The 24506-nt window shown below is 39.6% G+C and overlaps 1 protein-coding gene across 1 annotated transcript; it reads left to right on the top strand.

The window, feature by feature from the left end:
* The first annotated feature begins 3234 nt into the window (after positions 1-3234).
* On the top strand, positions 3235-19319 carry LTV1 (LTV1 ribosome biogenesis factor). Its single transcript, XM_065931224.1, has 11 exons — positions 3235-3418; positions 4336-4467; positions 5313-5486; positions 10652-10739; positions 13441-13582; positions 13941-14196; positions 16217-16344; positions 17231-17370; positions 17859-17911; positions 18100-18300; positions 18435-19319. The coding sequence occupies exons 1-11, from the start codon at positions 3416-3418 to the stop codon at positions 18543-18545; spliced, it is 1428 nt and encodes a 475-aa protein (XP_065787296.1). The 5' UTR covers positions 3235-3415; the 3' UTR covers positions 18546-19319.
* Positions 19320-24506: the final 5187 nt, after the last annotated feature.

Genomic DNA, 24506 nt, shown 5'->3' with positions numbered 1-24506 from the left:
TCCAAGGCATGAAAGTGAAAAGTGAAAGGGAAGTCGTTCAGTCATATCTGATTCTTAGCGACCCCATGTACTGCAGCCTACCAGGCTCCTCCGTCCATGGAATTTTCCAGGCAAGAGTACTGGAGTGTGTTGCCATTGCCTTCTCTGTACTATGGACTAGAAGCAAGTAAAAAATCTATGCATGTAATTTAAGTGACATGAAAGGTGCCAGAAATGAAAGGAAAGCAAAAGGACTAGGATTCCAGGAAGCTGATAGCTTGGGTCAAGATGCAAGCTTACAGATTCCTATGATGTGAATGTGATGTGAGGCAGAGCACATACTCACCAACAGGTCTCAGATGCTGAAGACCCTAGTTTCAGGAGCTGGTGATTCTAAGGCAACAATGATGGTAGGTAAATGCACTTAGCTGAGATGAGAACGATGGCTCCATCTTCATGGAGCACTGATCACAAGCCATGCACAGGTCCAGACATTTCACATGTGGTTTCTCACTTAACCCAACAACAATCCCATGAGGTAACTGTTAATAATATTCTCATCCCATTTTACATTCAGGTCAGTAAACTGAAGGTATCTTGCCCCAGGTTACACAATAAGAGTAAAACAAAGGCCAGAAACCAATTTCAGCTAGTATACCAAGTATATTACTATTATTATTCAATATTATAGGGGGAAATTTGTGTTTCAGTGGAAAATGATGCATGTTTTTAGATAAACAAACCCATCCAATTCTGATCTGACTTGCTTTGACTCTCAGTGTTTATAACACTACCTCTCTCATAGTGCTATGGTCAGGAAGATCTAAGATAATTCAGGTAAAGTGTCAGAACGTTACTTCATTTAAACAAGTATTTATTGAGTGTACCCGCCAGGCACTATTTTAGGTCCTGAAGATAGATAAGGTAGTAAACAAAACAGATCAAAACAAAACCTGCACTCATGAAGCTTAATTATACTGAATGTGTAGCACATAGGAGTGTTCTGTACTGATAGTATCCCTATTACAAAGCATTATTCCAACACAAGTTCTGTGATCCTAAATTGTCTGTAATTTTCACTGTAACAAAAGCATAATATTCCATAGAAATTTATAATAGTAATGCATGCTAACTCTTTGCAACCCCATGGACTGTAGCCTGCCAGGCTCCATTGTCCATGAAATTTTCCAGGCAAGGATACTGGAGTGGGTTGCCATTTCCTCCTCCAGGATATATTCCTGACCCAGGGATGGAACCCATGTCTCTTGCACCTCCTATATTGGCAATCAGGTTCTTTACCACTGCACCACCATAGGTAGGACATAAAGACACAATTCAAGGAAACTTAGACTTTGGAAAGATACCAGAAATTGGGAAGAGGAAACACAAATTTGAAAAAAGGCCTGCTGATAAAACTTGACTACACTACCACCCCCTTTTGCCCAGGAAAAGCTCTGAGAGTGGGCCAGCACCCATCTGAAATCTTGTGGTGGTAATAGGTAGATGTGGTGGTGGTGGTTTAGTTGCTAAGTTGTACCTGACTCTTGCAACCGCATGGACTGTAGTCTGCCAGGCTCCTCTGTTTATGGGATTCTCCAAGCATGAATACTGGAGTGGGTTGCCATTTCTTTCTCCAGGCGATCTTCCTGACCCAGGAATCAAACCTTGGTCTCCTGCATTGCAGGCGGATTCTTTACCAACTGAGCTATGAGGGAAGCCCTAAGTAGATAGGCTTATAGCCTTTGCTTAAACTATGACCAAATGTTTGAGGGATAGCTTGAAAAAGACTAAACATTAGTTTCCACCTCCCAAGCTAAGGTATGTAAACACCAAAGAGATTCTGAATATATTAGTCGGAATTCCTCAACTGTCAAGAGAGTTGGGGGGGAAGGGTTATTAACTGGATGTTTGAACACAGTTCATTAAGCGGAAAATAAAGACCTGATTAAGCCTAAGTGCTGCCTAGAATAGCAAGGCCCCATTTCATGAGAAATGCTGGACTGGATGAAGCACAAGCTGGACTCAAGATTGCCAGGAGAAAATATCAATAACCTCAGGTATGCAGATGACACCACCCATATGGTAGAAAGTGAAGAAGAACTAAAGAGCCTCTTGATGAAAGTGAAAGAGGAGAGTGAAAATGTTGGCTTAAAGCTCAACATTCATAAAACTGATATTATGAAATCTTCTCCCATCACTTCATGGCAAATAGATGGGGAAACTAGGGAAACAGCGAGAGACTTTATTTTCTTGGGCTCCAAAATCACTGCAGATGGTGACTGCAGCCATGAAATTAAAAGATGCTTACTCCTTGGAGGAAAAGTTATGACCAACCTAGATAGCATATTAAAAAGCAGAGACATTACTTTGCAGACAAAGGTCTGTCTAGTCAAAGATTTGGTTTTTCCAGTAGTCATGTATAGATGTGAGAGTTCGACCATACAGAAAGCTGAGCACCGAACAACTGATACTTTGAACTGTGGTGTTGGAGAAAACTCTTGAGAGTCCCTTGGACTGCAAGGAGATCAAACCAGTCCATCCTAAAGGAAACCAGTCCTGAATATTCACTGGAAAGACTGATGCTGAACTTGATACTATTGGCCACCTGATGTGAAGAACTGACTCATTTGAAAAGACCCTGATGCTGGGAATGACTGAAGGCAGGAGGAGAAAACGATGACAGAAGATGAGATGGTTGGATGGCATCACCGACTCAACGGACATGAGTTTGAGTAAGCTCTGGGAATTGGTGATGGACAGGGAAGCCTGGCGTGCTGCAGTCCATGGGCTCGCAAAGAGTCGGACACGACTGAGCGACTGAACTGAACTGAGGATCCTCCGTCGCTAAGGCAACCAGCTCTGAGTCCCACCCAAATAGGGAACTTGAAACGTCGGGGACCCAGGAGAGTGGCCACCTTTCTTTTGTGTAGTTTATTTGTATGTTCTGTTTGTCTTGTTTACGGCGAGGAATAGGCAGGAAATACAACCGTCAATGGGGATGTTAGCTCCGTGGCTTCTGTTCTCAGCAGAGGGCGATATAAAAGCCAGTTCGCCCATTAACAGCGACCCCCTTTCGCGCCTCATCTCGCACACGCGCCGACGGCTCCAGTCCCCAGATGATTTAATTACGGACAGAAAAGCCCCGCCCTCCCAGAGAGGAAACAGTCCCACCCACCAGTAGCTTCTCGCGATCCTTGAGCCGGCGTGAGCTTTGCGTAGTTTCCGGTTGTGATCCTTCAGCCTTTCGGGGATTGGTCCATTTCCACGGCCTGCTGAGTGGTTTCCAGCCGGTTCCCGGAGCCGCACGTGTGGAGTGTAGTAAAGACCGGGCGGTGAGCTGATTCTCAGAGGCCTTCGGGAGGTACCGTGTCACCCTCCGTCCGACTAGGAGAGTGCTGTCGTCCCTGTTTGGCGTGAGCGCCGCGCGGCTGCAAGCATGGTAAGTAGGAGTTGGGGCGCCCTGTTTTGGCAGAGGCCAGACTGGGTCCCCTAAGCCAATGGCTTCTGCATCCTGGAACTGGGATGGCACGTCCGAAGGTGAAGCCAGGCGGCTTTTGGCCCATTGCCCATTGTCTCACCACCGCGGGCATAGTTTGCAGTTTAGAATGGGGCTTCCACGGCCTAGCGTTCCTGTGGAGTAGACAGAAGAGGATGGCCTACCGTTTATCCTCCTAGAGGCCTAAAAACAAGGCACACTGATGCGACACCCAGTGCTTCGTGGTGTCAGGCGGAGAGGGGTTTGCTCGCCTCTCCAGTGGCAGGTGTCTGCTCATCTGTCTACTCTGGGGAAGAGGAGCTTCTAAGATTGGGCCTACTCAACTGGAATGATCTTTCACTTTAGAAACTCGAGGGTGTGTAGTGAAATGAGAAGGTAGAACGATGGTGAATCTTGTACTTCAACTTCAGCTGTTGTGTCATGGTTTTAATAGTTGATACAGGAAGTGTTTCTCCTGCTTGTAACTCTTCCTCATATTTTCCTGTGTTGGACCCCCATCCTAGTTCAGACTCTCAGGGACCTTCTCTGAGCCCCCATTTGAAAGTAACTGTTGAGTCGGTACCCATCCCTGTGTTTCGTTTTGCTTGCCTTCACCTGAAACCCCGTTCTCGGTGATTTGTTTATGGAGAACAGAAACTTTAACTTTCCCATTGCTACATTCGCAGCACCTGTAACTAGGTTTGGCACGGAGTACCTCCCAATAAAGGTTTGTTGAAGGAAGATAGTTTGGTTTTTTTTTTAACTGTAGGTTTTGACAATCTGTTGATCCTTCCCATAACTTATTGAAGATGCCTGTGTGGGGTATAATCAGTGTTTTTTGCTGTTGTTCTGATTAATTATGTGATTCTGTTTCTTTGAAGCCTCACAGGAAGAAAAAGCCTTTTATAGAGAAGAAGAAAGCTGTGTCTTTTCACCTGGTCCACCGGAGCCAAAGAGATCCTTTAGCAGCAGACGAGACTGCACCCCAGAGGGTTCTTTTGCCTACACAGAAGGTAGGTTCTGTTCTTAAGCCAGTAAGTTTGTAGATGGATTGTTGATAGTTTTTAATTATATTAGTCAGCTGCTGTTCTGATAACTTATCTTCTTAGAAACAAAATACGTGATTTAATTCTCAGTAAATATGTTCACTTTTACATCATACATGTTTGTTTTGATTGAGAGAATATTTTTATTGGAGATGTTTAAGTGAGCAGTCTTGTAGAGTAATGGAAAAATATGTACTAAACCATCAGCCACAATGCTTTATTCTGTTATTTAGGACACAACCATATGCTAAGTCTTTGCTTTCCAGGAGATATTGGCATTTCATAACCACAGACTGCATTTTTGCCTCCTGGTCATCTCATGAAATGTAAAACTCATGAGTTAGCTTTAGAAAATGCACGGGAGCTTTTAAGAGGTTGACTCGGTAATTATCAGTCAGAGTATACTTGTTAAGTGTGGGTAAAGTGGAAGGAAGTATTGGGGAACCCAGGCATATTTAGCTTTTTTGTAAAGCCAGTTGGTGTTATGCATTGTTTCTTTGCATATAAATTTCAGGAAATTGTACTTACCTTTCAGTGCGCCCTAGTCTTTTAATTCTCCACATAACATAGTAAAATAGTGTGTGTGTTTCTTGGCTTGACTTGTTGCACAGAAGTGTCTAGTGGAAGGAGGAACTGTTTTTATTCCATTTTCATTTTATGTGGCATCTCCTGAGTTTAAGTCTTTATCTCATTCCTATCAGCCAGAGTGTTTGTGGGTCATCTGCCCCATGTTCTGAAAGCTGTTCTCATTGGAAGGTTCCTGGGTCTTATCCTTGGAACAGGCACTGTGTCCATGTTGTTTATTATCCTAGATAAAAGATGAAGAGAGGCGAGCGGAGCAGAGGAAGTATGGAGTGTTTTTTGACGACGACTATGACTACCTGCAGCACCTGAAGGAACCCTCTGGGCCCTCGGAGCTGATTCCCACAAGTAGCTTCGGTGCACCTGACAGGGGAGACGGGCGAGAAGAGCCTTTAGTAACTTCAGTAAGACTTTTTAGCAGTTTGAGTGTGTGTGTGTGTGTGTGAGGGGCCGTGAGTGAGTAAACCACCACTTTTAAATCAAGGTAATATTTTGAGGCAAGAAGTGGTGTCAGCTGGAGAGCTGAATCTGAGCCCAGTAGTTGCTGCTCGTGGCCTCTAGGCACAGGCTTAGCTGATCCCACAGTAGGTGGGATCTTCCCAGACCTGGAATCAAACCCATGTCCTCTGCATTGGCAGGCAGATTCTTAGCCACTATACTACCAGGGAAGTCCTTATTTTTAGTTTAGTATTAGTGTATAGTAAATTTTCCTGTGAAACTTGTATATCACTTTTGGCACTTAAAAAAGATGAATATATTGGATTTATAGACAGAAAGGAGAGATGCAAAGAGCATCAGTTTCCCCTGCTTCTCATCTCCAGTCCATACTTGTTGCTTAAGTCAAAAGTGTTAGGTGTCAGCATGTTATACCAGAGAGGTATTAATAACTGTTTGCCTGTTCATTCACTCACTAGGTCGTAGCTCTCTTGGGAGGCCACACACCCCATTACCACATCTTTACCAGAACCTATTTCTCTACACCTTCTTCCCCAAACTTGTACATCCGAAGTAGGATGTGTATCTTATTGACTCATTTCCTTCCAGTGACCCTTTGAAGGAGGGAAAGTGGCTCAATTTCTTTATCCTAAGTAATAAATGTTTTAGTGAGTTCCTAACATTCTTCCAGCTAAATTGTGTTGGCCAGTAAAAGACTGTTTAATTCATTTTGGGTAAAAGTAACCACTATCTAATTAACTCTTCTAACAGAGTAAGACTATTGAAGGGCACTTCAGTGATATTTACAAGGATATGTGGATTATGTTTGAAAAACAAGTGCCATTGGTTTTTTGTAGCATGATGCAAAAATATGGATGAGTCCCATGTGTTTCTTCAACTGTAACTTATAACAAACCACCAAAGTGAGTAAACCAGGAGTATTGAATATGCCCTAAAAACAGAAAGTAAAGCAGTACAGAAAGGCAGTGAAGAAATTAGTAATGTGTGATCAGTCCCTGATTTTTTCATGAAGCAAAGCAGGTGCTGTCACAGCAGAGAGCAATTCAGAATTGTTGCAACCACTAAAAAAGTCACGGGCATTTATCCAAAATGTAATTACTGTCTAAACTCTCTCTCTCTATATATATGATTCTTTTCTCCAAAGATAATTCATTAAGCCCAAGCTGATCCTCCTCTTTCTAACCCCAGAGTCCAAGGATAGATAAACACAAAGTGTCTTAAAAGTACATACTTTACCACAGTTTTTAAAAAGTTATTGTAATATGTGGCAAAATTTTGAAATTATGCATTTAAATGGCTGAATTGGTGTAATATATGAACTATATCTCAGCAAATCTTTTCAGAAATAGGATTCCACAGCAGAAAGCCAGATCTTTGCCCATGCTTCGCACCTGAAAAACTCTTTAGAAGCCATAACAGCTTACTGGATAGGCCCTCATGCTCTTCAGTGGCTTCCAGCCAGCTCTGTGAGCCAGTGAGAAGGTGCAGCTTGGCTTCCTGCCTGCTCCTTGCCTGAGGATGGGACAGTTTTGAGGTCCACAGACAGAGAACACATTGTGGTGACTCTCACATTATCAACTGTGTGGCTGAAAAGATGAGACTAAAGCTTAGGGACCAGTCAGAAAATATGTGCCAGCCCATGTTGAAACAGATTGTATGGTGTGCAGAATGAGAGAGTTGACACTGAGGAAAGTTCCAAAACAGTAATCAAGAAGAGCTTCATGGAGAAGGAAGAAACTGACCTGGCCGCTGAAAAGGGTGGATTCTGTTGAAGAGAGAAGGATCATTCCAGTCAAAAGGAAGGGACATGAGGTAGTATTGTGGGTCATTGTGGCTAGCACATGTGTGCTCCATAAATTACTTTGAATTATTCCATGATGTAAGGAACTGGACTTGATTTTATGTGGAGGTTCCATTACTGAGTAACAGTAAGGAGTCTGGACACACAGAGTAGACAAGGAGTTTTAATCTGGCAGTAATAGCCTTTGACTGTGTGGATCACAATAAACTGTGGAGAATTCTTCAAGAAATGGGAATACCAGACCACCTGACCTGCCCCTTGAGAAACCTGTATGCAGGTCAGGAAGCAACAGTTGGAACTGGACATGGAACAACAGACTCCAAATAGGAAAAGGAGTACGTCAAGGCTGTATATTGTCACCCTGCTAATTTAACTTACATGCAGAGTACATCATGATAAACGCTGGGCTAGATGAAGCACAAGCTGGAATCAAGATTGTTGGGAGAAATATCAGTAACCTCAGGTATACAGATGGCATGACCCATATGGCAGAAAGCAAAGGAGAACTGAAGAGCCTCTTGATGAAAGTGAAAGAGGAGAGTGAAAAAGTTGGATTAAAACTCAGCATTCAGAAAACTTATGATCATGGCATCTGGTCTCATCACTTCATGGCAGATAGATGTGGAAACAGTGACAGACTTTATTTTTTTGGGCTCCAAAATCACTGCAGATGGTGACTGCAGCCATGAAATTAAAAGACTCTTGCTTCTTAGAAGGAAAGTTATGACCAACCTAGACAGCATATTAAAAAGCAGAGACATTGCTTTGCCAACAAGTCTGACTAGTCAAAGCTATGGCTTTTCCAGTAGTCACGTATGGATATGAGAGTTGGACTATAAAGAAAGCTGAGCGCCAAAGAATAAATCCTTTTGAACCGTGGTGTTGGAGAAGACTCTTGAGAGTCCCTTGGACTGCAAAGAGATCCAACTAGTCCATCCTAAAGGAAATCAGTCCTGAATGTTCATTGGAAGGACTGATGCTAAAGGTGAAATTCCAATACTTTGGCCACTGATGTGAAGAACTGACTCATTTGAAAAGACCCTGATGCTGGGAAAGATTGAAGGCAGGAGAAGGGGACAACAGAGGATGAGATGGTTGGATGGCATCACTGATGCAATGGACATGATTTTGAGTAAACTCGGAGAGTTGGTGATGGACAGGGAAGCCTGGCATGCTGCAGTTCATGGGGTCTCAAAGAGTCAGACACAACTGAGCAACTGAACTGAATAAAAGATTGGACTAGAGGTAGATTAAGCAACATCTAACTGTCATCTGTGCCCTGGTTAGCCATGAGTAAGATGGTGCCCAGAAAATAGATGTGAAGTAACTATATGCAGGAGTTCAAAACAATGAGTGGGTCACAATGATTTATGATCTAGCATTTAAGCAGCCAACTCAGAAAAGTTGTGCCACAAAGGAAACTAAGCAAGGTGAAAAGACAGCCCTCAGATTGGGAGAAAATAATAGCAAATGAAGCAACAGACAAAGGATTAATCTCAAAAATATACAAGCAACTCCTGCAACCCAATTCCAGAAAAATAAATGACCCAATCAAAAAATGGGCCAAAGAACTAAACAGACATTTCTCCAAAGAAGACATACAGATGGCTAACAAACACATGAAAAGATGCTCAACATCACTCATTATCAGAGAAATGCAAATCAAAACCACAATGAGGTACCATTACACACCAGTCAGGATGGCTGCTATCCAAAAGTCTACAAGCAATAAATGCTGGAGAGGGTGTGGAGAAAAGGGAACCCTCTTACACCATTGGTGGGAATGCAAACTGGTACAGCCACTATGGAGAACAGTGTGGAGATTTCTTAAAAAACTGGAAATAGAACTACCATATGACCCAGCAATCCCACTTCTGGGCATACACACCGAGGAAACCAGATCTGAAAGAGACACGTGCACCCCAATGTTCATCGCAGCACTGTTTATAATAGCCAGGACATGGAAGCAACCTAGATGCCCATCACCAGATGAATGGATAAGCAAGCTGTTTTACATATACACCATGGAATATTACTCAGCCATTAAAAAGAATTCATTTGAATCAGTTCTAATGAGATGGATGAAACTGGAGCCCATTATACAGAGTGAAGTAAGCCAGAAAGATAAAGACCATTACAGCATACTAACATATATATGGAATTTAAAAAGATGGTAATGATAACCCTATATGCAAAACAGAAAAAGAGACACAGATGTACAGAACAGACTTGGATTCTGTGGGAGAAGGCGAGGGTGGGATGTTCTGAGAGAACAGCATCGAAACATGTATATTATCTAGGGTGAAACAGATCACCAGCCCAGGTTGGATGCATGAGACAAGTGCTCGGGGCTGGTGCACTGGGAAGACCCAGAGGGATCGGGTAGAGAGGGAGGTGGGAGGGGGGATTGGGATGGGGAACACATGTAACTCCATGGCTGATTCATGTCAATGTATGACAAAACCCACTACAATATTGTAAAGTAATTAGCCTCCAACTAATAAAAATAAATGGGAAAAAAAAAAAAGTGCCAATACCAGAGATGAGGATGTTACCTCTGGTTTAGGTAGGAAAAGACTAATTTTGTTTTGAAATTTGAAGAGAGTGGAGTTGTGAGACCAGGATTTGAATCCCCCAAACCTCACTTAACTAATCTCAGGCAGTCATGCCATTTAACCTTTCTTAGCTTGTGTTCGACTAAAACATGCTAACAACTCACGGGGTCAATAGGATTAAGTGAAGTGATGTACTAGATTAAGTTTTGTGAAGTATTACAAGGAAGTTGCTTTTGAGATGATGGGGATATACATGTTCAAAACTGGTAACGAGTATAAGTGAGACAATGCAGAATACGGTTGTGTTAGAATTGCCGTAACAAATTACCACGTATTACCACTGGGTGGCTTAAAACAACAGGGATGTATTCTGTCACAGTTGTGGAGCCCCGAAGCCCGAAAGCGTTGTTGTTTCTCGGGGCCTCACAGGAAGAATCTTTCTGTGCCTGTCTCCTAGTTTCTGGTAGTTGCCAGCAACCCTTAGTTTTCTGTTGCTCGTAGGATAGCACTCCAGTCTTCTTCCATCTTCATATGGCGTTTTCCCTCATGTGTCCTATTGTCTTCGTGTGGCCTCCTTATAAGGACACACCATCGTCCGGTACCATCTCATCTTAACTAATTACATCTGTGAGGAACCTGTTTCCAAACCAGGTCACTTTCTGAACAGGGTGGACATGAATTTGGGGGGCACTTCAACTCTTAGTAGTTGAAAAGTATTTCTAAATAAATTTAACCATTGCATAATTTATTTTTCAAGACCAGTGGAATTAAGTTGCCTTCCTCAGTGTTTGCATCAGAGTTTGAAGAAGATGTTGGATTGTTAAATAAAGCAGCTCCTGTTTCAGGTATGTATAATTTTAACTTCAAGTGGACAGAGCTGTATTTTACAAAAAAGCAACATATAGTAATGATACAGAGTTTTTCTTTCCCTGATAAAAGTGTTGCAATAACTGAGATGTGTTTGAATTCAGATTAGAGATCATTAAGTTAGGAAGGGTAACTGTGATCAGCATCTCTTTATTGCCATCAAATTCTTAATCTTTAAAGTTCCTATTTGGAGAGGAAAGTGGGAAAATTATTTTTGGTGATCTAGTAGGGGAATTTTAGCCTTGTCCTAACTTCTCACAAAGGAAACAGTGATACTCAGTCTTAGATTCATGTGGTGCAGTCATGAAAATACTTCATCTGTTCGCTTTCAGAATTTCTCCCAAGTGTGTAGAGAAGTATTTTATAGAAGTCCATCTTACTATCTATTCTAGATACACCAAAAATTAATAATGTTTGGATTCTTTTTTGCAGTACCAGGACTAAAATGAACAAACAGAAGTCCACAGATGTGGTGTTTGATATTTCCTGCTAAACTGCGTTAATTATTGACTAACACTTGCCATGTGTCATTCATTCATTTAATCCATTCTGCAAATTTTTTAGTTGTACTATGACTGAGTTTGGGTTAAATCAGAAAAAAACATTGTCTCTGACCTCTTAATTATCATCAGCTGGGAAAGATAGACAAAGAATGGGAAATTACAATCATAGTACAAATGAAGGAATTGTTGTGAAGCCCCAAAGATGTCGTGGTTGATGTCTTAGGTAGAACTTAAGTAGGTAGATGGAGGTGGGGTGGGGAAGAGAGGATATTCCAAGAAAAAGCATGAACATAGGAATCTGCACACCTTTTATCTGTAGTAGGTCTGGATTGAAGGGTAAGGGTTAATGTGAAACAAGGCTGGAGGTCAAGCAATGGCCACTCTGGGAAGGGTGTTGAAAGCCATGTCAGTTTACAGGTTTGAACTTGAAAGTGTTTCTAGGACTCTACTATTTTTACATATAGAAGAACACAGCCAAAAAAACAGATTAGGGTTTGTTAAAATCTCATAGTCTGAAAAGACAAAAAGTCTGATAAGACAGGAATTTCACAGGCTACAGATATTTGTTAGGTTGGTGCAAAAGTAATTGTGATTTGCATTGTTGAACTTTGCCCTTTGATACAGGAATCCATTCTTTAGCAAAAGTGGTTATGTTATACATCATTTTAACGTGCATTTCCTGCTTTATGTGTTTTTTTTACTAATGACTTATTAGTTGCTGTTCATTTCATGTTTATTTTAGACTGTAGAAATAATGTTAGACATAAAGCAAATTTAAGCGATTTTTTTTTTTTTTTTTTTGGAGTTCAAAACTGGGTCATGGTCGTAAAGCAGTGGAGACAATTCACAACATCAGCAACGCATTAGGCCCAGGAACTGCTAAGAAACTTACAGTGCAGTAGTAGTTCAAGAAGTTTTGCAAAGACAACGAGAGCCTTGAAGATGAGGGAGCATAGTGGCTGATGAGAGGAGGTTGATAGTGGCCAATTGAGAGCAACCATGAAAGCTGATCCTCTTACAGCTACAGGAGAAGTTGCTAAGAACTCGGTATTGACCATTCTATTGTCATTCGACATTTGAAGCAAATTGGAAAGGTGAAAAGGCTTGATAAGTGGGTGCCTTGTGAGCTGACAAACTCAAATCGATTTGAAGTGTCGTCTTTTATTGTATGCAGCAGCAAACCATTTCTTGATCAGATTGTGACATACAGTGAAAAAGTGGATTTGATACAACAGCTGGGGATGACCAGCTCTGTGGTTGAATGGAGAAGCAGCTCCAAAGCACTTCCCAAAGTCAAACTTGCACCCAAAAAAAGGTCATGATCACTGTTCGGTGGTCTGCTGCTGGCCTGATCCACTGCAGCTTTCTGAATCCCAGCAAAACCATTACAACTGAGAAGTGTGCTCAGCAAATCAATGAGATGCACCAAAACCCACAAAGCCTGCAGCCAGTATTGGTCACAGAATGGGTCTAGTTCTCCATAGCAGCACTTGATCACATGTCACACAACCAACACTTCAGAAGTTGAATGAATGGGCTACAAAGTGTTACTTCATATGCAATATTCGCTTGACCTCTCACTGACTGACTACCACTTCTTCAAGCGTTTCAACAACTTTGCAGGGAAAATACTACCACAACCAATAGGATGCAGAAAATGCTTTCTAAGAGTTCCATCGAATCCTGAAGCATGGATTTTTACACTATAGGAATAAGCTTATTTCTCATTAGCAAAAATGTGTTGATTGTAATGGTTCCTACCTTGATTAATAAAGATGTGTTTGAGCCTAGTTATAATGATTTAAAATTCACAGTCCAAAACCACAACTACTTTTGTACCAGCCTAATAATTTGTTTCTTCTAACAGGTGAGAGTTGCTTTTAACAGGTGAATTTAAAGCCCAATTTTTTCCTGCGGGTAAAAGCTTTGAATTTTGCTAAATAGACACAGCTTAATATTTTAGATCTGTGTTTTACCAGTGGGTATTTGAACCAGAGGAACTTTTTCTTTTTTTAAATTTTCTTGCAGTTTTGTTTTTATTCCTGAACTTTTAAAAATTTTAATCACTGTTTTATCCTCAGTATAGAGAGTCAGGCATGTAATAGCTGAGAATTATGTTAGTTAAGTGAACAAATCATGCTTTCTTGGGAATTCTCAATTTTTGTTTTCCTTCTAGGACCTCGGTTAGATTTTGATCCTGACATTGTTGCAGCTCTTGATGATGATTTTGATTTTGATAATCCGGATAATTTACTTGAAGATGATTTCATTCTTCAGGCCAATAAGCCAACAGAAGAGGAAGAGGGAATGGAGATACAGTATGTGTGGTTTGTTTTGAAGCAGGAATGCCCTGACTGTTGCTTCCATAGGACTATAACCATTAGTTATAGCTGGGAGAGACCTTTGAGAGCATTTAGTTTTGAGTCTTCTCATTTTAGGATAGAAAATTTAAGACTTGAGGTCCTTACAAGCCATCAATAGATGGGGCTAAAGTCCAAGTCGCTTGATTGCTAGTTCATTACTTTTCCAACGAAATCATACAGGTCATGCAGCACAGCTGTTCTTGCCTAAACAAGCATCCTGCCTGAAATACCCTCAAATTTTACTTGTGTAAAGTCATTTGGTTCTGTTGTTTTTCAAGTTGTTTTGACAGTTAATTTACGGCTCTGACTTTAGGAAATCTGAGGCTGAAGATGACAGTGAGTGGGAAGATGTGGATGATGAGAAGGAAGGAGGTAGTGAAGACGATAGATACGACCCTGCAGGCTCATCAGATGAGGATATGTCTACCCCTAGAAAACCTCTTGGGGCTGTAGAAAATCACTTCTTCTGGGAAGAGGAAACAAAAAGTCGCTTTACTGAGTATTCCTTGACATCCTCAGTCATGAGGAGGAATGAACAGCTGACCCTACATGATGAGAGGTTTGAAAAGGTAAGGTCTCCATATGGGAGCCTTTTAATACCAGTTCCTAGTACACATTATGACATTGGAACCCAAAGCTAGAACTTTCAGTGTTAGAAACAGACTGTGTCTTTTAAAAACAGATCATAAAATGGCCCCAGTTTTCATTCTGGAAAGAATGTGCTTAAGTCAGAAAGTGACTGATCAAACCTCTTGACATTCCTCGTAGAATCTGATAATTTGATTCTGAACCTCTCTGATCCCAATCTCTAAGAGTATGCTATCTTCAAGCATTGGCCTGGGCTTTCCTTTTCTTTTTGTCTGTTTTTTTTTTTTTTAGTGTTTTTCTTACTGTTATATCCCAATACCTAATATAGTGTCTGGCATATGGCAGGAGTTCAGACTGTTACGTAAATAATGAATAAATTCCTTCAAGAAATACCTAAGATAAAGGTTCTAACTTTGCGTTTTCAGTGAGTATTCATTTCTCTCTTTTCTCCAAGAAATAGGCAAACTGTTACTAATAACCTCACTTTACAGGAGTTACATCACCCCTTGCTTAATTCTTTTACAAAGCCTGACAATGTTTACAGCCTTTGAATAATACAGTAAACATCTAAACAAAGAGTGAAATTTGTGCATTAACACCTTTTATTTACATGATCTATTAGCTTGCATAGTCAGTGAATATGGAAGTATCTGAAATAGTCTGAGGTAAAGATTTCTGCCTAGGATTTGTTCAAGCTGAACACAATAACTGCCTTTCATTTTAAAAATTAAAGTATAGTTGATGTACAATGTTATATAAAAGGCGTACAGTATAGTGATTCACAATTTTAAAGATTATATTCCATTTATAGTTATTATAAAATATTTATAGTTATTGTAAAATATTGGCTATATTCTCCCATGTTGTACAGTATGTCCTTATTTTACACCTAATAGTATATGCATCTTAATCTGCCCCTATTTTGCCCCTTGTCCCTGCCCTCTCCACTGGTAACCAATAGTTTGTACTCCATGTTGAGTCTTTTTTGTATTCACTAGTTGATTGCATTTTCTTAGGTTCTGCATATGAGCAATATCATACACTATTTGTCTTTCACTTAGCATAATTCCCTTAAGTCCATCCATGTTGCTGCAGATGGCAAAATTTCATTCTTCTTTATGACTGTGTAGTAGTATTGTGTGTGTGTGTTCATACATGTGTATACACATACCACATCTTTATTCATCTGTTGATGGGTGCTTAGGTTCCTTCTGTGCCTTAGCTATTACAGTGCTTCTGTGAACATTGGGATACACATATCTTTCCAAGTTAGTGTTTTTGTTTCTTTCAAATATATACCCTGAGGTGGAATTGCTGGGTCATGTGGTAATTCTCTTTTAGTTTTTTGAGAAGCTTCCATAGTGTTTTCTACATTGGGTGCACCTGTTTGCATTCCTACCAGCAGTGTATGAGAATTGCCTTTTCTCCACACCCTCACCAGTATTTGTTATTTTTATTGTTTCTGATAGCCATTCACACAGGTTTGAGGTGACTCCGCATTGTGGTTTTGGTTTGCGTTTCCCTGCTAACTGGCAGTTGTGAGCATCTTTTATGGCCTGTTGGCCTGTTGACCATCTGTGTTTCCTCTTTGGAATAATGTCTGTTTATGTCTTCTGCCCATTTTTAGTCAGGTTATTTGGCTTTGGTTTTTTTTTTTTTTTTGATGTTTTATGAGCTGTTTATGTATGTTGAGTATTAACCTCTTAACGGTATTAACATTTGCAAATATTTTCTCCCATTGTGTAGGGGTTTTTTCTTATATCAGTGGTCATGTTCATGTTAAATGGAAGGCTATTTTCAGTCTTGATGTCAGTTTTAGAATGCTGAGTAGAATGTCTTCCACATCATATTATGGTGCTAAATCTCTCCTAATACTTTATTAGTAGTTGTGATCTCATGGTAGTGCTTAAGTATTGTACAGGAGTAAAATGTAAAATTAATAGTTAAATGCTATAATCTTTACATTCCCTTTTCATGTTATGTTTTCTCTTTACATTCAAGTTTTATGAGCAATACGATGATGATGAAATTGGAGCTCTGGATAATGCTGAATTGGAAGGTTCCATTCAAGTAGACAGCAATCGCTTAGAGGAAGTTTTGAATGACTACTATAAAGAGAAGGCAGAGAAGTATGGTGACTTTTCCTTGGCTTCTTGCTTGTTTTCATTTTCAAATAAAGCCTGTAATTGCACAGCAGAATCTCAAAAATTAGTCAGAATCCATATTTTGAAAATAATACATTTTCCCCAACCTTTCGCTCATATTTTGCTATTAAGAGTCCTGAAGCCGAATATAACAGTAAGTGGAAACACTGAGAGCCAACTTTTTGTAGCTTTGACCTGAGAGTCATGATGGAATAACAGGATTAAGGTACAAGGTCACGCACACTTGGGGGACATGGTGCTTTTAGCCTCTCGGCTGAAGAATCATTCTAACTTCTCAGTATATATACTCTTCATTTTCGTGAAAAGGTGTTCTGAGAAGTAAATCAGAGTTTGTCTCTTCAGCCTGATTTAGCATAACTTTCTAGCTGAACATTTGGTAAATCATCATCCGTATCAAGGTGATTTCTCTGAGAGAAACTAATGAGGTGTTTACATCTGCTCAAAAGGTCTGTGTTGCCTGATGACTGTCATATGTAGAACCCAGTGCAGGACAAGGGTTACATTTTTTGAGTTATTTGAATACTTTCATGAGACAGATGGGCTAATGCTTTTCAAGGCTTTAAAAAAGATAATGTTATATAGGAAAGCTTCCATCTTGTTTAATGTGCTAAAACTGTGGAAAGATACAGATAGGTTTTTCCTTTCTGTCAGCAGAATGACAGGGGAAAGGCAAGGCTGGATAGAGCTAATTGTGACAGGAAGTGACAGATGGGGCAAATGAGTTTGTGAATTTGAAAGAAGGGCTGTTGTTTCTCTAGCTCTTTAGTGCAGTTTCAGTAACATATAGTGTAATAATAAGTGATATTTTTTCCCCCTCCTCTATCTTCATTTTGGAAAACTCAACCAAAAGTTGTGTAAAACTGAATACTCTTGAACCCTTCGAGGATCAGGACCTGCCAGTCAATGAGCTGGATGGGTCTGAGGAGGAAGAGCTTGTTACTGTAGTTCTTGAAGAAGCCAAAGAGAAGTGGGATTGTGAATCTATTTGTAGTAAGTATCTTAAGTATCTGTTTTACTGCTGAAAGTATGATAGTAATTTTAAAGTGTTGAATACATTGACTTTTTGGAAAAGTACATATTTTGGGAAAATACTTGTTTGTTTTTGTTCAGTCACTAAGTGGTGTCTGACTCTGCGACCCCACGGAACTGCAGCACACCAGCTTTCCCTGAATCCTCATTGTCTCCTGCAATTTGCTCACACTCCTGTCCCCTGTTTCCCAGCATCAGGATCTTTTCTAGTGAATCAGCTCTTCACATCAGGTGGCCAAAGATTTGGAGCTTCAACATCAGTCCTTTCAGTGAATATTCATTTCACTTACTTAGTGGTAAATCGAAATATTTAAAAATGCAGCAGATGCCATTGTTATTTTGAACTGTGAAAACACTAAAGAATATAGGAGGAACTCAGTAATGTTTTTGCTGAACTGAAAGTGAACTTGTTAATACATGATTTTTTGTGTTTGTGTTTTTTTTTTAAGGTACATACTCAAATTTATATAACCATCCACAGCTTATCAAATATCAACCAAAGGTAAGGCATGGTGTTCTGAGCAATTTGAAGTATGCATTGTAGGAAATGGAGTGTACAGATTATTTTCTCAGGGCTTTACCTCTTTGTGGCTTTCAAAGCCATTATGAAAAGCAACTAAATGGGCCATTAGTGAGCTGTTTTTTAGTAGGAGTGGAAAATAGCCCAATTCCATTTTATCTTTCTTTCAGCCCAAACAAATCCGACTATCTTCTAAAACAGGAATACCTCTCAATGTCTTACCTAAGAAAGGACTCACAGCAAAGCAAGTTGAACGAATGCAGATGATTAATAACAGTGACCTCCCTAAGATATCAACCCAACCACGTTCTAAAAATGAAAGCAAAGAAGATAAAAGAGCACGAAAGCAAGCTATCAAAGAAGAGCGCAAGGTAAAATAATCTTCCCAGATGTGAGATTTAGAAAGAGCTGGAGTGGGGCAGGTATGGTCATGGGAAGTTTTCTTTTGTAAAGTTAGTCTACATCAGCGTGAAGATTTGAATAACATGAACATTTTCTTGCACAGGAACGGAGAGTGGAGAAGAAAGCTAACAAATTAGCCTTCAAACTGGAGAAAAGAAGGCAGGAAAAAGAGTTGCTGAACTTGAAGAAGAATGTTGAGGGTCTAAAGCTCTGATAGTGGAACATTTAAGATAAGGTGCTTTCCCTATTAGGGACTTCTCATTACGTTAAAAAACGAACGAGGATCTTCAAAGAGAGAACTGTTCAGTCTGCCATTTTTATTGGCAGGTATTTTTTAAAAAACAGTACAGTATTTGTATTTATATCAAGTTTTCTCTGCCAGCTGTCTTGTAAATATTGTAATATTTTAGAATTTAATATTATGGGCTTAAATTTGCTTAAATAAATGACAATGGACATGAAATGTTTGGATAAATTAAAGGAAAAATGTCTTCATAACTTAAATGGAATTGATTTGTTCTTCATTTATTTGTACAGTTGTCCCAGTTGCCTTTTGCAGATGTTCTCAAATATTTCTTTGAAAGCTTTCCACTCTTTTTCAGGACTTAAGTGGTTTGATTTCCTGTATGTTGAAAAGTAATCCAGTTAAAAACTCAAATTTGAAACAAGAGTGGCAAGAAGAGCTTCCCTGAGAAGGTTCCACTGGTTGGAAGCTAAATTTCCCATTGCTGTATGCAAAGGGTTATTTCAAAAGGGTGGTAAAACAATATCAAGGTCATTGGGACTCAATTACTGGCTGACTTGTTTTTGGAATTTAGGAACAGTGAAGACAGGAAACAGAAGAAATAATCAAGAAAACTTCCTTGGCTTCAGTGAGTACCTGGCTCAAAATCAGAAATACTAAGTTCAAACTAGAAAGCTTGTCTTTTCAGTGTTATTTAATGCTTGGAACCATTCATACTGATTAAAATACATAGTTGAAAAAACTCCCTGTCTTTTGGTGAGATTTTTTTAACTTTTTCAAGGCTCAAGCAATGACACCATCACAATTGTTAATTATTTGGTAAGCTGTGACTTTCTTGCAACAAACAAGTTGTTAGTGACCCTTGTTCATGTGTCTGTGACTAATGCTTTGTTATCTGGACCTTTCTGAGAAAAAAAAAAAATTCTGGGCAGTGTTGGTCTGAGCAGGGTACAGAATGGCTGGGGCACAACCATTCTTAGCAGGTGAGCTATATTTGTTATCTAAATTGTTAGGAAGTGCCTTCATCTATAATTTGATTGTGGCTTTTCCTAAGCTGATAGATGTTATCTTTCTCTGTATGTTATGTATTCTAAATCTTAAGTAATTACTGTAGAATTTAAAAAGAGTTGTGGAAAACAGTAGCATTAGGTGCTCTACCGACATTGATACCAAAAAAAAAAACTGGCTGAAGAGCTTGTCGTTACAGAAGTAGAAAACTGGAAAGCATGAATTTAAATGCCAACCTGTGGAAGCAAAGGGCCAGATGATGATTTATATTTGTATTGGGAATGTACTAAATCCTAAAGAGATGACCACATATTTTGGTAGCTATCTCATTTGAAGGTTTTTTTAAACCACAAGAATCTTAACAAGATGTGGAATGTTACTTTGACTTGGTGTTGTTCACACTCCATCTGTGGAACTTCTAATTTTACCACACCTGACTCAAATGGTTTAAGTCAGCATGTTATATATTTTGCAGTTAGGAGAATGTGACTAAAAGCCACTAGTCTCGGTGAGAAACATTGTAATTTTTGGCAGATTATCCTTCAAATATAAAGATCTTTATTTTAATCAGGAAAAAAGTTCTTAAGTTCATAACTTTTTGGAATATTTATGATGTGAGTCACATAGAAACAGTGGTTGGAAACTTCAGCTCTATGTTTAAATGTATGGTGTCCTAAGTAATAAGGGAGTTTTACCTTCAAGGACAGCATTGTCCAAGGAGGCAGGGTGTGTGCAGCAAAATATGACCAGCAATGTCAAGTCACTGCGATAAGTATCTCTTGAAATGAGAATCTCGGTACTTGCTGTTCCCTCTGAAGTGCCCTTAACTGTAAATAAATCTTCCTTAAGGGTGGTGCTCAGTTGTCACCTACCCTATAAACTTTTCCCTGACCATGTTTTTCAAAATAGCTCAAACCTTCCTCTGCATTCTTTATGTTCTCTGTAAGTCCTTTGGCGTCTGAGATGTATCTTTTCAGCCTCTCACTAGAGCTCACTGAGGGCAGAGTGTGTTTCTTTCTATCCCCGCGTCTAGAACATAGCCTGGCATTCAGTAAGTGATTACTAAGTAGTATAAAATGAATGGCTATTTGGACAGATATTTCAGGAAAGAATTGCTTAAACTTGAAAGGGCCTAGATTCAGTCTTAGCCAGAAAGAAGGCCTCAGGCATCCCAGACAGTGGGCAAAAATTACTTAAGAATTTGCCTGCTGTATCTTAAGGACCTGTTTTGTTTAAACACTGTAATTGGTGTAAAGTCACTTTTTTGGATACTTTAGAACTTATTTTACAAGTCAAAGTATCGAGAGCTATTACAATTTATGCTACCTGTGATGTATCCACACCTCCATTGTGATGTCATCAGATCACTTCAGGTGAAGTACAGAACTTTATAAAGATTGTCAGTAACTTTGAATTATCAATACTTTTATGTTCCTTCTTGTGTGTTGCCATTAGTATATTTTATTCAGCTTACTTGTTCCAGTTAAAGGTCAGAAGAAGGGAAAAATTCTAATGGCCTTGATTTTTACTTGTAAAATTTACAGGAGAATTGTATAATAAACATTCCAGTTATTCAAGTTAAGTAGAACAAGTTATTCAAGTTAAGAAATAGAACACAGAAACCACCTGTGGGTTTTTATTCAATTTATTCTTCCCTTTGGTAACTCTTACAAACCATCTAGACTTTTATATTAATCAACATCTGCATGGCATCCCTGTGAACACAATATCTTGTTTAGCTTTGAACAGCTGAGAAGCACAAGTCTAGTTCAGTGACTGTTTGATCAAGGCATCCTTGAGAAGATAGCTGAGTAGTCTGAGTCTTACTTCAGCTCCTAGAGTTTTAAGGAACCCCATGTGTAGATGTCTGAACTGGGTGATGAGTGAGTCCCGGGAACACAAGTCACCACAGTTGGAGCATCCTGGATCTCCTGCCAAAATAGGCTTAGTGGTTGTCTGCTTAGTCGTTTTCTTTTTTCTGCTTCTCCACTTAGCGTAACCTCGCTCTGTCTCTGAAGAGATGAGTGCAGAGCCTTCCTGTGGAGTGAGAGGAGTCTCCTCAGCTGATCTAGACATCAGCATGAAGAGAAATTAGGCACTTTTCTGGGATTTGTTCAAGTAACCCAAGTACAGAACAGAATGAGAGCCAGATATATGTATAAGAAATAGTATCCTTAGGTTACAAAGGCTGTGAATATCTAGGTTATGACTGCCTTCAGCGTATCTGTGTCTTTAGTCACTCTCCTCCAGCCTGAACTGGTTGCTTCTCTAGTTCTGGGGCCCAGCTGTCATCCTTCTCTCCCCCTTGTGTTGAATGCCTGTTTGCTGTATCTTTTACTCACCATGTGGAGTGTATGTCCTCCAGTAATTCTTGAGACAGAGAACATAGGATGTAGTCTTGAAAGCTTACATGTCTGGAAATGTGTTCTACCCCCATATTTGATTGGTAGATTGATTGGGTATAAAACTAGATTGCAGATTATTTTCCATCAGAAGTTTAGAAAATTTTTCCCTGCTTATTTTTGTTTTTATTGTTTGTGAATCTGAAGCCATTCTGACTCCTGATATTTTGTAAGTTAACTTTTTTCTAAGTCAATAGAATCTGTCTCCAGTGTTATAAAATTTTGCAATAATATTTATTGGTGTAGATTTGTTTTCATTTGTGCTGGATCCTCTCAATCAGGAGACTGATGTCCTTTCACTTTTGGAAATAGTTTAAAATTATTTTTATTTTCTTCCTTGTATTTTCTCCTTTCTCTCCTGAATTTCTGTTTTGGAGTAGGACCTTCTGGACAGGTACTGTAATTTGCTTATGTTTCTGTATTTCTATGTTGTTTTACTCTACTTTTGGAGAGATTCCCCTAATTCTACCTGCCAGCCTGCTGTTGAGTATTTCTCATGTAAGGCTTTTAATTTCTAAGAGCTTTAATTCTCCTTTATAATGTTTACTGTGGGCTTACATGCTGGAGACTTTCCTCAGATCTTAGGAAATTCCTGTCTTTTGTTCATAATTAAGATTGGAGAAAGAAGACACTGGAGACTGAATGGATGGGTAGCATCAGATGATTTTGAGCTTTTATTGTAGGGTGGTCTGGGGTGAGCTGTTTCTTGAATCTTCCCAGTGTCAGTATCTTTAGCTCTTTCTCCATGGAATGATTATATTCTCCAGAAAGCTTGCATTCTGCCTTGAGAGTAAGGGTCTGGCAGGTGGAGTTCTGTGAGCCAAGTAGAGGAAGGTGGGTGTGGGATATTTTGTGCTTTCAACATCACTGTAAATGAGACTAATCACTAGATTATGTACACATATGTTGCATATACAGTTAATCCTCATTAACCATGGAGTTCCTCTTTGCAAATTCACCTACTCGATAAAATTTGTAACCTTCCATCAATAGTCAAAAGTGCTTTCACAGTCGTTCACAGGCATGTATAGCAGTTTAAAAGTTGAGTCATCTAACACCCATGCTCCCAGGTAGGGTAGCATGATGTGGTGCTCTGCCTCCTTGTTTCAGCTGCCCCACTGTAAACAAGTGAACATTTTATGGTCTACTTCATGCCCTGCTTTTCATAATGATGGACTCTTTCTTGATGGTCTCACTGTTTAAAAGGCTCCCAAGCATAGTGTTGCAGGACTGTCATGTGCCTTATGGAGAAAATATGCCTAAAATATTATCTAAAATATGTTAGATAAGCTTCATGCCAGCTTGAAGTGTGTGGTTGGCTATGAGTTCAATGTTGTTGAATCAACTATATTTAAGGTGTCTTACAACAGATACAAAAAGGAAGGTTAAAATGTGACCCAGAGGCTCAGAGCAGCTTAACTTTGTATTTCCCCCAGGAGTAGTGTCAGTGTTTGCACATTTAGTGCTTCCAGGGGTGTGTGGAATGTTACTAGCGCAAATACTGAGGATCAACTATGAGTATGTGAATGGTATCTACCTACCCACGCCTTCAGCTGTTGACTTGTACAGAGCCCTGTCTTATCCTTTCTGAAGAGTAGTCTTCTGCTAGAGTTGGAGAAAGGCAGTCACCCGGGGGCTGGGGGATGCAGGGGGAAGAGTCTAGGAATCTCCACCTCTTTTTTTAGAAGGCTTTCCCCCTGATTCTCCACATGTTTGCAATCTCCTCTTCTTCCTCACGCATATCCTGTCCCTGTGTCAGAGGCATGTCCTGCTTCAGAAGTTTGTATGATTTTGAAGGGTTCTGTGTATAAATCTGGATTTACAGATTCTGTAAATTTCTGGTTCTGTGTGTGAATCAGTTTTTTTTTTTTTTTTCTGCCATCAGCTTGGAAAGTGGATTTTGATGTAGTTTTATGTCCTCCAAGTTGGTTACCATGTCTTTCAGCTTTCCAGATGCTAGTTGTTGTTTTTTTCTTGTCCTCTTTCCTCCCTGTCCTCAGGGTTCTCCATGTTTCTGAGTCCCTTTACCATAGGATTTGGGGAGAAAGCAAAAAGAAAATGGCATATTCTCTTGTCATCCTAATTTCCTTAGTCTCAATTCCTATTATTTTATAACTCATGTTCCTGAGATAATAAGTTTTGGCTAGTATGCCAGCCCCTTTGCTGTAGGCCCCTGAAAGATGTCAGTATTGCTCATATTTGCATGTTCTAGATTGCAAAGGACTGAAGAGTTTTTTTGATTCACTGACAGGTAAGAGAATATCTTTTTCCTTCTTTGCAATGTCTTTATAAGGTGCAATATAAGTAATGTGGATTGATAAGTGTCTCTACAAAGCATTCTTACCGTCCAGCTCAGAAAGAGAATGTCTAGTCTCAAGTAGAATTTTTTCCAACTTCATTATGGCCATAATTCTCTCCAGGTTTCTTGTAAAATTTTTGAACTGAGATTTGGTAATGCTTATTTATCATTGTTAACATGCTAGACAAAACTGTTGATCACTTCCAGATCAGTTTCCTCGTT

This window comes from Muntiacus reevesi, chromosome 3 (assembly GCF_963930625.1).
Source record: "Muntiacus reevesi chromosome 3, mMunRee1.1, whole genome shotgun sequence".
NCBI classification, from domain to species: domain Eukaryota; kingdom Metazoa; phylum Chordata; class Mammalia; order Artiodactyla; family Cervidae; genus Muntiacus; species Muntiacus reevesi.
The sequence above is the reverse complement of the archived record's forward strand: the minus strand, read 5'-3'. Positions and strand labels throughout refer to the sequence as shown.